This window comes from Cyrtonyx montezumae, unplaced genomic scaffold (genome assembly GCF_038088225.1).
Source record: "Cyrtonyx montezumae isolate F1298 unplaced genomic scaffold, pur_monq_1.0 scaffold_21, whole genome shotgun sequence".
Classification (NCBI taxonomy): Eukaryota; Metazoa; Chordata; class Aves; order Galliformes; family Odontophoridae; genus Cyrtonyx; species Cyrtonyx montezumae.
Genome location: NW_027071948.1, coordinates 3,047,269 through 3,059,746, shown reverse-complemented (window position 1 = coordinate 3,059,746; position 12,478 = coordinate 3,047,269). Strand labels below are relative to the sequence as shown.

Here is a 12,478-nt window from a genome sequence, read left to right as displayed (position 1 = left end):
GTTTTGCATGCGTTGAGTGCAAAATAAATCTACCCCGTGCCCGCGCACACGCACGAGGGAATCACTTGCTTTGCACACACACCGCTGCAGAAAAACCCTGTGGACGTCCCTGGCTTTCTGAGCAGCTCTGCAGCGGTGTGGTGCACAAGAAGGAAGCATTCCCCCCCCCGCTCATCCCGCTCTCGCTCCCGGCACCCGACCCCTCACGCTGCAGCGCTGCAGCACCGCCGCTTCCCGCGCTCCGCGCGCGCGCCCCCGCCTTCCCGCCCCCCCCCAACCCCCCGCCCCTCCCGCGCGCCCGCCGTGAACCCACCCCCCCCCCCCAGCGGGATTTTCCACGCGCCGTGTGCACAGCCGGGCAGGCCGCCTCGGCACGTAGCGCACGCGCTCCAAGCGGCCGCTGGCGCGAGGCGGCGCCGACCAATGGGAGGACAGCATGCGTTAGGATCGACCAATAGACAAGTCGTAGCTAGCCGAGCTGGCCAATAGGAGGTGGGAGGCGGGCAACTCATCTGCATGAGGTGGGTATAGGCTGGAGTGCGCGCAGCCGCTCGTTCTCAGTCAGCGTTGAGCCGGGCGCGGAGCGGAGCGGTGAGCGGGGGTTGGGCCGCCGGGGTTGGGGTGTGCGGTGGTAGCAGGCCTAGCTCAGCCCGCGGGAGAGCTGGGCCGTGGGAGAGCTGTTCGCGGGGCTCGTGCCCGGCTGGGTGCGCTCCCCTCGGGCCGGGCCCAGGCGGTGGGTGGGCCTGCGGGCCCCGTGCCCGCCCCGCGGGGTTGCGGATGCGTCTCGGCGGGGTTTAACGTGCCTCTCTTAATGATGAAGCAGCAGGTGTGGGACAAGGAGCCGCGGGTTGGGCCTTGCCCCTCTTTAGCAGCGCTGGGCGCCCTTCAGCGTCACATGTCAGATATTTAATGCCTCAGGTCAGCGCGCGATCTGTGCTTTCTCGGGATGAAATCCCGTTATCTGTAGGCAGCGCTCGCGGTCCCCGCCGACGCGATGCCCATCTGTGGGCATTCGTGTGCCGGAGGGCCGGCGGCTGCCGGGACGATCTTGGCCCCGTTCCGTTACACGCGGCTGAGTCAGCGCACTTCCGCGCCTCCATCTTCAGGAGAGAGCAGAGCCCTTGAGTCATCCCGTGCCGTGCTGAGCTGCCTCATGCGGATGTGTTGGTGAGCTAACACCACGTGGGGCACGGAGGAGGAAGGGCAGGAGCCGCCTCATTTGGTCCAGGCGTGTCTTAAGAGCGGCGGTTGCTGGGATTTAAGGCAGTGAGGTCAAGGACTAATGAGCAGTAAGGTTTTCTTTCTTTTCAGGGTGGTGGTATGAGAGTTGCAGATTTAAAGCGTGTAAGTGGCTCTGATAACTGCATGGCAGCTCTGTGATAAACCCCCTAAATTAATTAGGCTAGTTCTGTGGCCAAACTACTACCGGTTTTTCTTCTTCATACTGATTCTTGCAATGATGTGTGAAGAGAAATGCATGTGTTAAGATAAACGTGGCTGCAAAACAGCTTCCATGCATTAATCTTTTGGTAATACAACTGGCAATGAGCTTGTAAATCACTGCCTCTTTAAATAGAGGAGTCTAGTCTGTTGTTGGAAAACTGCATTCCCTGTGCACAGCATCAGGGAGTAAGTGGTGACTGATAGGGCTTGAACTGGGAGTGAGACCTTGGCTGTAACGTGGCCTTGGAGAAGGTAACAACATGACTGCTCCCAGCAAGGCCTGGGAAGCTTAAGGGAGGCTCTGACCTTGCCAGATTAGAGTACAAAACAAGGTTTAAGGCAATATGTACATAGATGACCACTCTGGTACTGGTGTGTTTGACTTACTCCATCACAAAGTACAAAGATCTGCAGTGGGCAGTGCAACTGATGAGTTCTGTCCAATCTTCAGTTAGCCTTCCTGCAGCTAGGCCTGTGTGTGGGTTTACTCAATTTTGCTGCATAGACTGAGACAGAGAAGAGCACTTAACAGCTTTTGTTGAGCTGAATGCTACCAAGTTTACCCAGGGGAGAGATCAGTGGGAAAACAGTTGAACACAGGAGTGAGGGGACATGAGAATGAGCAAGAAAAAGTGCAGGGAGTTCCTATAATGGTGCTGTGAAATGCCTCCCTCTGAAAAAAGAGGGAGGGACTATTGGGGAGGTCATTTGCAAGGACACTTGAGTAATGTCAGACCTGGGATTGCAGCAGAAGCCCCAGCAGCAAGTATTGCCTTTGTGATGGCGAGCAGACCTTGTGTTGCTTTAAGAGTTCCTCATGAGCTGCCTGTACTTTCAGAGAACAGGTCACCTTGTGTCTTAGAGCAGATCTGATTCTGGAAATGGAAGTAAGGCATAGCAGGTGCCAGCAGAAGATGTTGCAGAGGCCCTTTTTCGGATAAGTGGGGCTTGTTCACATTCATCTTTGCTTGGAGCATGCAGCAGATAGATGTCTGTGCAGATGAGACTCATGACAGGAAGTTGCAGGGATTTATCTCTAGCTTGTATGTGCACTGATTTAAATTTAAGTAGTGTCAGTGTGGAGGGCAGTTGGAGCTAGCCTGCTCTGCTTCCTAGGACAGTAGTATCATCTGGCAGGTGGTGAGTCTTACAGTAAAGCAGACGGTGTCTTAAGAAACCTGAGCTGCCTTGTACAGTCAGTTGCTCATAGGCAGGGCAGCTAGGAGGGCACTTTGTCCCAAGGGGACAAACTGAATGGCTACTTGTCTTGTAATGTGAGGGAGCCTGCCATCTTCTCAGTAACTGTGGGGAGATTCGTGACCGTTCTGTTATACAGGGTTACCACCCACACGGGCTTGCCAGAAGCTGGCTTCCAGATGGTTCTGAGGCTGAGCTTTCTTCTCTGCAGATGAACTAGTTCTGGTGCTAGTGCGTGGCTTGCAGGCATTCATCTGACTTGATTTTTAAAATACTATCTGAGCTTACATAAGGCATTCCTTACTGAAGTTTTCTTAAGTGTGTAGGGATGTGAGAGGGGGCAGAAGGAAGCTCTCAAAGGTCGAGGTGGTCTGTTTTCCATTTCAGAGGAAAGGCTATTCCTGAAGATACACCTCTTAAGAAAGGGCATAACTATTAATGCTTAGTTAGAGCTGTGGTTGTCTGTTTCTATTTCAAGGCAGGTTACACTGGACTTTGGACAGCTGCTGTGCATACTGAGAGCTATTGCCCTTGAGTCTTCTATCAAAAAGAATTTTAACTAGCTGCAGCAATTTCCTGTGTTGGGATTACTTGACTGCTTTTATATTCTGAGCAGTGACATTCCTTTAGGTCTCATTGGAAAAAAGACTTTGGTTTTAGGTGGTTCTTCCTGCCTAGGCTGAAGTTCCTTTCTTCCTTGTGTAAAGCTCCAATCAAGTATTAAATGTTTTCCTACTTAATACTGCTTCACACTTAAATTTCTGAGCTGATCCTGTAACTGTTGGTGATGCTGCAGGTACTGAATTACTAACACTCAGCTCTTTTGACAGGTTTTCAAGATGTCCATTCTCAAGATCCAAGCCCGTGAAATCTTTGATTCTCGTGGAAATCCCACGGTTGAGGTAGACCTCTACACCAACAAGGGTGAGTCCTTAGTAGATATGTCGGAATTGTGCAAGTGTTAATGCAAACAGTGTTGTGTGCCCTCCTCCTGAGCTTAAGTCGGGATAGCATTGGTCAACTCAGAGTTAACACCTTTTTCCTGTCCCTAAGCAGATATGTTAATGGACTTAGTTTTTCTGTGTTCATTTAAGTTCTTTTGACTGCACTTAAGCATGTTTAACTTCTCAAGTTCTGTAATGAAGGTTTTCTGCTGCAGGATTGAACCCTAGGTAAGGTTTTTTCTGTGTAGGTAGTCAGGCATGACCCAGCATCTCATCTAATAGGGTTTTCACATGTAACATCTTATATTTCTAATTATTATACGACTTTTCTTTGGTTTCTGTTAGTTGTTCATACCATATTTGTTAGGATCTGACAAAGGCATTGTATGAACACAGGCCAGTGTGATTCAGTGGAATGAACAAATACAATGGCTGTAACACACTAACTAAATAGCTGATCTTTTGGCCTCAAAAGATTAATGCAGTCATTTAATGAGATTGCCCCCACTAAGCTCTTTGCCTAAGTGGGATAAGGGAAAGGCAGGAGATGGAAGGCTGGCATCTTGAGCAACAGGCAGAACAGACTCCAGAGTACCAATTTGATCTTAAAGTTCAGCACCCTTAATTGGAAGAATGAGTCATTTGAAGAGCTCAGATGAGGAAAACAGGGCTCTGAATTGTCTTTTGTGCCACATCTTGCAAGAGCTTAAGGGCTCACTGGCTAGAGTGGCCTAAAAAGTAGATTTGCTGATTAAACCTACTGTACTGAGAGGAGAATAAATGGCTTTCCAAACATACACATGTTGAAGTTCACACACGAAGGGTATGTATGTTCCTCTGAGTGAGTCAGAGCTTGCTGTGGGGGGACACTGTTGAACTGGTGACACTAATGGAGCATGCTGATCACGCTGGATCAGTAAGGTATGACCTCCCCATCTCTAGGGGTGGAAGTATGTGGTAGGTTGGTATGATGTGTGGGTGAATCACCATGCATGGTGGTTTTTCACATGCTAAGGCATCTTTTTTTGTTGTAAACAGGTCTGTTCAGAGCTGCTGTTCCCAGTGGTGCCTCAACTGGAATCTATGAAGCTCTAGAGCTTCGTGACAATGACAAGACACGCTACCTGGGAAAAGGTAAACCTGAATATGGGTGCCTGGCATGGCTTGTTACAATGGATGTGTTGCTGCTGAAGATGGGCTGGATTGTACTAGGAGAAATCTGAGTTCCTTTACTGCCTCCTGTAACCTGTACAAGGCGTGGCAATAAAATGAAAGTGATGAATGGCAAGGTGTGCATACATGCACATAGGCTGTGCAGTTGAGGATAAACATCCTAGTAGCAATTCTTCAATTACCCTTAGGACCTGGACTGTAGGACTCTATTTTAACTTCCTGCTGTGTAAGTATTGGTCGTTTCCAACTCTTTGCAGTCAATTCACCTTTCAAGTGAGAGGGAATTGTTGATCCAAACTTTCCTTGCTAAGCAGATGAAAGGAAGCTGAAATACTTTGTGCCTGTTAAGAGAGAACAGTCAGAGTGAGAAATTACTGAACTAGGGAGAGTCTCACTTGAGATCCATGATAACTGCTTGCTCTGCAGTAAAAAAAAAAAAAATGAACTTCAGATAAGTGAATATACCAAAGGAAAAAAGCTGCTTCTGTCCACTTAAGGTATTTTTCCCTGAGCAGTGTAAATGTGCACTTAGCTCAGTGTGCTAAATGTGTGTGCTTAGAACTGCTAAACCTGATCCTGTAGCAGCTTTTTCATGGGCTGTAGCTAGACAGTGTAGTCTGAGCTTCCTCTGCTGGCTGTCACAGCTTGGGGTTTTGTATCACCTGGCAAGTAGCATGAGAAACACTTCACCAAATGGGATGAGTTATAGATAGCTGGAAGGTCTTCTGTAATATAAATTTAAACTATTTGAGAGGCACTTAATGCAGTTCAGGGTACTTTTAATTAGCATTTACTGGGTTCTGAAGCTTAGGTTTTTTTTCCAGAGATGTTTAAATGCTCTACAGGGAGGACAGCATTTCTTAGGCTGATGTTGGTAGCTGACTATGATCTCTGCTTATGGGAAAGAAGCAAGTTGTTTCTGGAGCTCTTGTTTTTACCTAACGATGGTCTGCAAAGACTAAAAAGAGAGGTGCTGTGTTGACATGCTCTTCCTTGTCTGTGGTAACAGCCTACTTGAATTTTTACATCTGGGTACAGACAATGTATTTTCTTTGGTGTTGTATCAAGTGTAAAATGCATGTGATGGTTCAGGAGTGTTACAGTGTGAAATAAATGTCTGAGCTCCTGCGTGCTTAACTTCTTCCAGGGAAACATTTTTTTTTTTTCCTCCTACTCATACTATCTACCAGTGGGTAGGGTTAGGCTATCCTGAATGTTACTCTAAATACTGTCATTTGGCCACTCAAGGTTTGGGTCTGCAGTTGATTTTTGCAGTATCAAACCAGGGTGGAAAGAATAAAAACACTGTGGCTGACTGCTGCACAACTTCCTCTGCCCTCTGAGCCTTTTTGTTTCTGGACTACAGCTCAGTGTCAGACCCTTGGGGATCTGTAGGCCTGTTTCCCTCTGTGACCTTTGCTTTCTCTTGCATGACTGATTTTGTCTTTGGCTGTGAGCCTTCATCTCTTCCTTGATTCTCTTGTCCATTTCACTTCTGTCAGGTGTATCCAGAGCTGTTAAATATGTTAACGAGTTCCTGGGGACAGCATTGTGTACACAGGTAATGGATGTGCTTTTAGTGCAACCTTGTCACTTGGACGAATTTATCCAGTGCATGGTCTTGCAAATTAACATTGCAGCAGGCATTTCTAGATGATTACTTCATGCAACTTCCATTCAGTTGAGATGGTGTTCAGCAGTGAGCTTAGGTTGGACTGGGATTTGAAGTAGCATGAGGTGGTATTCAGGTCTTGTTGCTACTGGGGTCATCTACTAATGCCTGCATAACAAGTGTGGTTGACTGGTGTCTGATGTGCTTGTTCTTTCCAGGTGTCTCAAAAGCTGTTGAGCACGTCAATAAAACAATTGCACCTGCACTGATTAGCAAGGTAGGAGCAATCTGTCTTCTGCTAACATCAGTTAATGCCATTCCAGTGCATCCTGGCTGATGGGTTCTCTCTCTAGAGGCAGTTACAGGAACTGTATTACATGGGGGTTGTTAGCTTGTGTATTGGAGTGCATGAGAAAAAACTGACCTACAGTAATTGCTTCCCTTAATGATTGCATCTCTAACATTTAATCAAAAGGATCTTCAGCAGTGTGCAGCAACACTTAAGCACCTGGAAATCTCAGTGGAGTGCATCTAAGATGCAAAATGCATTATGTTTAAAAGGGTGGTTGAATTTGGAGGGTGAGGGCAGGAACACAGTGATGGTGACTGGGTTTTCTCTGGGCTGACTGATTTGGCAGGTAGTCTTAAGGGAATCTTAGTGAAGTTGACTTGAGTGATATTTGTGCCCTCTATGGGCACTAAGCCCTGTCTACAAGGGATGGGACAAGATGGTGATAATGCATGAAGTGCACATTCTCAGCTATGATTCCTAACAGTATGTATTGAGTTACAAATGGGTTTGTGACCTGAGCCAAGCCAGTTGTCTTTGGGCTTTCAATAAGGGAGCAGAGGGCACAAACAAGGGCTTTCCCCCAGGTCAAGCTGATAGTGGGGTAATTGTTTCCACAGTTATGAGGTCAGAACCTGGCCTTGTAGCTCTGAATGTGAAGAATAAAAGGCTTTTGATTTGTCAAACTTATATCAGCCTTGTGATCTGTTGGAAGTGACCAGAAGATGCTGCTGTTTGATAACAATGAGAAGTAGCATAGTGTTAGTAATTGTGCTTAAGCAGTTCTTGATGCCTGCCAGGGAAATGGAGCTGCAGTGGGTAGGTGGGAGCCACGTTGCTCTTCAGTGTTTTGCCTGTTTCTCTCTGCAGAATGTCAATGTGGTGGAGCAAGAAAAGATAGACAAACTGATGCTGGAAATGGATGGAACAGAGAACAAATGTAAGTGGGTGTGGAAAGGTTAAGGTGTCTTATAGGTCTATTTTACCTGACCAGAAACAGCGTGCAAGTACATGGCTTATGCTGTGCACGTAGCTAACCAAGGCCATGGTTGTGCTGATACTGCTGAGTCTCTTCAGGAAAATGCAGTATTTCTGTAAACCATTTGTTCCTATTTCAGCTAAATTTGGTGCCAACGCCATCCTGGGTGTATCTCTGGCTGTTTGCAAAGCTGGTGCTGCTGAGAAGGGTGTCCCCTTGTACCGCCACATTGCTGACCTTGCTGGAAACCCTGAAGTCATTCTGCCTGTTCCTGTAAGTCTCCTTATAAGTCTAGCTGAAGACATGATCTGACCAGGTGCTTGCAGTGTAATTTGGTCTTGGATTAATTTATCTTGATAGTGGGGTATCTCTTGCTGTTGTCTACTCACAATGAAATGTTTAATTGACTTTTCCTTTGAATTATTCCAAGGCTTTCAATGTCATCAACGGTGGCTCCCATGCTGGCAACAAGCTGGCTATGCAGGAGTTCATGATCCTGCCCGTGGGTGCTGACACCTTCAAGGAGGCGATGCGCATTGGTGCAGAGGTCTATCACAATCTCAAGAATGTCATCAAGGAGAAGTATGGCAAGGATGCAACCAACGTGGGTGATGAGGGTGGCTTTGCCCCCAATATCCTTGAAAATAAAGAAGGTAAAAATTATCTCGGTGTGGGAGGAGACCTGACTGCTCACCAGTTGCTGCCATTTCTTTGCTCTGAATCTGCCCTGAAGATTTCTAGGATCTTAGAGGGTGTGGTCCACTATAGGACCACAGAGTTGCTCCGTTGGAAGTGAGTTCATCCTGCTTGACAAGATAGCTTTGACCTTAGTGCCTTTGTCACTTTCTATATAACTTGAAGCAGACTTCGCACTTGAAGAAGATGGTGTGGGCCTGTCAGTGTATCTTGAGTTTCTTAACATCAGTCACAGTTCAGTGGCATTGTGTTTTTTAATTTTTGCTGACAGAGGAGAACAGTTTGAACTGTGACTGGTAATGTGTGAGGTTGCCTTCAGGTCAGCTTGAGAGGCTGAGGCATTCACTCCTCCACAGCCAGACAGTTCTGTTCAGACTGCTTGAGGGGAGTGGGGACACTCTGTCTTGTAGGAACAAGCATTAGACTTTCCACCAAAAGTACATGTGCAAGCAGGGCTTTTCTTCAGTTTTCTGTGCAGAAGTGAAGCTGGTAGTAAGCCTGTACAGTGCTGCAACTCTTTAATCACTTGCATGGTTTAAAGCTGCTTGTTATATTGTTGGCCTTAGAGCTGCAGTTGCCTTTTCTGATCCTGAAGGCAGGGAGCCAGCACTGGAAGTCGGTGTGTTTGAGTCCTACAGGAACATACAGCTTTTACTAGTTCTCATCAGTGAAGATTACTTTGGATGACTGTCACAGTCCAAGGAATCTGTTGCTGGTAGCAGCTGCTCTGTCAGCTTGTATGACATACCTTGAAAAACACTTTATGTAAGCTTTCTACTGTAAATAGCTTGGCTGACCTGGCTGTTAGGCTTGGAGTCAGGAATGCTTGGGAGAGTCTTCCTGGTTGTGAACCTACTGGATTTCATTGCTTGGACTGCTTAAAGCAAATGGAGTAGCATAGCATCTAGAACTTCTACTGAGGAGTTAGAATGCAAGATGTGTGCAAGTGGAGAACAGCAGATGCAAAGAGAAGGTGCCCTGTGCAGTAGTAGGCTGTGTTGTTATGTGAAGTATTTGGGCACCCCCCAGATCAGGTGCTGATCATAAAGTGTAAAAGGGATTCAAGTATGGTCACTGCTTCCTGCCCACGTTCATTAAGCTGAAAGATGGTGTAGTATTGTCTTCAGCTTTCTGGGCTGTAGTCTGCATGAGGAGATTAGCAATTGCTGTCTGAGGGGTACTAAAATCTAAATGCAGTATTCAAGTAGTATCCTGTTCCAGTTATTTCAGAAGATCTTTTTGTGTGGCCTTCCTACATCCTGCAGGGAGTAATGGAGGTTCTTGCCCAAGTAAACGTGCTGCTAGTGAAAGATGAGCTTTATGTTGAGGTATTCAATAGCAGCTCATAGGTTATTTTCTGATGTTTCAGCTCTGGAGTTGCTGAAGACTGCTATTGGCAAGGCTGGCTACTCTGACAAGGTTGTCATTGGCATGGATGTGGCTGCCTCAGAGTTCTACCGTGATGGAAAATATGACCTGGACTTCAAATCCCCTGATGATCCCAGCAGATACATTTCTCCTGACCAGCTGGCTGACCTGTACAAGGGCTTTGTGAAGAACTACCCCTGTAAGTTCTTCAAAAGGACTGTTATCAGTGGCAGATAACAGGGTATGATTGCCAAAGGAAGAGTTGAGATGCAGCCTCCCTTATATGCAGATCAAGAGCAGAACAAAATGCAAGCTTCCTAGAAGCTGTAGTGGGTAATACTTATTTGAAATTAGCACAGACCTTTTCAGGGTGATGCTGTGTTAAAGCTCGTTCTGTCCCTCTGCAGTGGTGTCCATTGAAGACCCTTTTGACCAGGATGACTGGGCTGCCTGGAAGAAGTTCACTGCCAGTGTTGGCATCCAAGTGGTTGGTGATGATCTGACTGTGACCAACCCGAAGCGTATTGCCAAGGCTGTGGAGGAGAAGTCCTGCAACTGCCTGCTCCTTAAGGTCAACCAGATTGGCTCTGTGACAGAGTCTCTGCAAGCGTAAGTTCTCCCTTTTCAGCCATGCTGGGGTGAGGGATTGTGTGTTGCATAAGAGAGACTGTGTAGCTGAGAGGGCTGAGCAAAGTCTAGAGGAATCGACATCTGATGATGAGGCATTTGTGAAGGAATAAATAATTAACTCACAGGTATTGGCAAATAAAGCCTGTACCTATATGTCTGATGTCCCTTCATGTCCTTAAGTCACTAGGTGTAAGCATGTGTGAAGGCAGCTCTGTGGCACTGGGCATTCACATGACCCTAACATACACCAAAGAGCAGTTAGTTCAGTCTTGCCAAATCTGGGAATACCCAGTGCTTGTCAGTCTCACCAGAGCAAAGGCTGCTATGCAGATGAGGATGATGTGACACTTTGCTTTTCTCTTCCAGTTGCAAGCTTGCTCAGTCCAATGGCTGGGGTGTGATGGTGAGTCACCGTTCTGGAGAAACAGAAGATACCTTCATTGCTGATCTGGTGGTTGGTCTCTGCACTGGTCAGGTTTGTATTTGTAGCTGCTGTAATTTGCTTTCTTGCCTGATGAGATAACGTGGTGATGGAGTTATGATGTGTTACAGATAGAGTATTCTGTGACTTGAAGCAGGAACTCTTTGTGCCTTTATATTATATACAGGAAGATCACCTGCCTCATGAGGACGTGACACTGGAACATATTGTCTTGTGTAAACTCACCTTTAACTGTGAATTAAAAAAAAATCAGTGAATTCCATTGGGTGTGTCAGGATTTCCAGGCAGTGAATCTGTTGATAAATGAACACTGGTTACTGCTCCCAAGCTCTTTGTTGACTGAGTGTACAGGAGTTCAGAGCCTGATGCTAAAATAAAGCTTGTAATTGTGTTGATTATTCTGAATAGAATAGCTTGGTACTTGCTTCTGTGGCCTTCCTCCTGTGGTTACTGATGAACTTGGTTTTCCTTTTCAGATCAAAACTGGTGCCCCGTGCCGATCTGAGCGCCTTGCCAAGTACAACCAGCTGCTGAGGTGAGAGGGGGAAAGGCTTGAGAGATAGACCTGACATACAAGGGTCTGCATGAATGCATTTGGGTCCAGCTTGCTCTTAAGCTGCTCAGTTTCCTAGATGCAGGAGTACGTGTAGTGATGCTGGCAGGGATGTTTTTGGGTTGGTGGTAGGCTGAATGGTGAGCTGGATCATTTATTATCAAAATGGAGATAAAAATAGGAATGTTTTGCAAAGCATCCTGTGATACTAGGCCTCTGAGAAACTGTCCTTTTCTTTGCATGAGACACTTTCCTTGGACAAGAGTTAGAAATGTTTGAGCAGAAGTACTTAGGAGATGAAGACTGATGTAGTGAAGTGATGCAGCGAAGACTGATTAGTGAAGTTACTTGGATGGAATTGGCTAGTGACTGTGGCAGTATTGTTAGCACCAGGCAGATCAGGTAGTTCAGTGTGAGGCTAGCAGCTGTGCTATTGCAGCTCTACCCTGACTGCTCATACCAGCATTTTGTTGCCTTTCCATCAGAACTGAAGAGGAGCTTGGCAGCAAGGCTCGTTTTGCTGGAAGAAACTTCAGGAACCCTCGTATCAACTGAGCTGTTTGGACCGTACAACCCTGTTCTGGTTTAAAGCACTAGTCACCTGTTTAGATCACAGTTACCTGTATTAGATAAGGGCAGCTGAAGGAGAAAGTCAAGTTTGCAGGTCCTCTCCCTTCCCCCTAGATGATTCCTTTACCTAGTGTTCTCACCAGCTCTGATCTGTTACTTGTAATGCTCTACTGCTTTTCTAGAACAGTCTCAGTGGGGTTCTGTGGGGTAAGCACCTTCTGGAACCATGACCTTTTAACACTGGGCATAAACATTTCTCTGCCTGTCTGTTCTTCAGTGTTTGGAGCTGTGACTTGCAATGCAGTAAAAGGTACCTGCAAATGGCAATAGTAGTGTTTTTACATGTGACAAATAAAAGCATCCAACAACCCAACAAGGTGTGACTGAATTGTTCTGGAAGAGACTGAGGGAGACGGATACCTCCTGTTAAACATGTCCTGTTCAAAGCTGTTGTGTTGACTGAGATGAACTGTTGCTGGGAGGAGGATCTAAATTGCTTTGTGACCAGTAGGCAATTAGTTGAATGTATGTGTAATCAAGAAGTAGCCTTAAGGATGCATTTAGTTGTGTAGAAGTAGGACT

The 12,478-nt window shown here is 46.5% G+C and overlaps 1 protein-coding gene across 2 annotated transcripts; it reads left to right on the top strand.

The window, feature by feature from the left end:
* Nucleotides 1-520: 520 nt before the first annotated feature.
* Nucleotides 521-12,272, top strand: ENO1 (enolase 1). 2 transcript variants are annotated; one of them, XM_065738019.1, is made up of 12 exons: nucleotides 521-591; nucleotides 3,471-3,564; nucleotides 4,623-4,718; nucleotides 6,588-6,646; nucleotides 7,529-7,598; nucleotides 7,777-7,910; nucleotides 8,068-8,290; nucleotides 9,703-9,900; nucleotides 10,109-10,310; nucleotides 10,698-10,806; nucleotides 11,250-11,308; nucleotides 11,812-12,272. In XM_065738019.1, exons 2-12 carry the CDS (start codon nucleotides 3,480-3,482, stop codon nucleotides 11,879-11,881), a joined length of 1,305 nt encoding a protein of 434 aa, XP_065594091.1. In that variant the 5' UTR covers nucleotides 521-591; nucleotides 3,471-3,479; the 3' UTR covers nucleotides 11,882-12,272. The 2 variants fall into 2 exon arrangements, with proteins under 2 accessions (XP_065594091.1, XP_065594092.1); XM_065738020.1 differs by lacking the exon at nucleotides 6,588-6,646 and adding an exon at nucleotides 6,260-6,318.
* Nucleotides 12,273-12,478: the final 206 nt, after the last annotated feature.

What these genes read in the sequence shown, in the direction of transcription:
- ENO1 (XM_065738019.1), top strand. Translation starts at nt 3,480, where the DNA reads ATGTCCATTCTCAAGATCCAAGCCCGTGAAATCTTTGATTCTCGTGGA. An exon ending in AAGTCATTCTGCCTGTTCCT is followed by an intron (nt 7,911 to 8,067) that starts GTAAGTCTCCTT and finishes AATTATTCCAAG; the next exon opens with GCTTTCAATGTCATCAACGG. An exon ending in TATCCTTGAAAATAAAGAAG is followed by an intron (nt 8,291 to 9,702) that starts GTAAAAATTATC and finishes CTGATGTTTCAG; the next exon opens with CTCTGGAGTTGCTGAAGACT.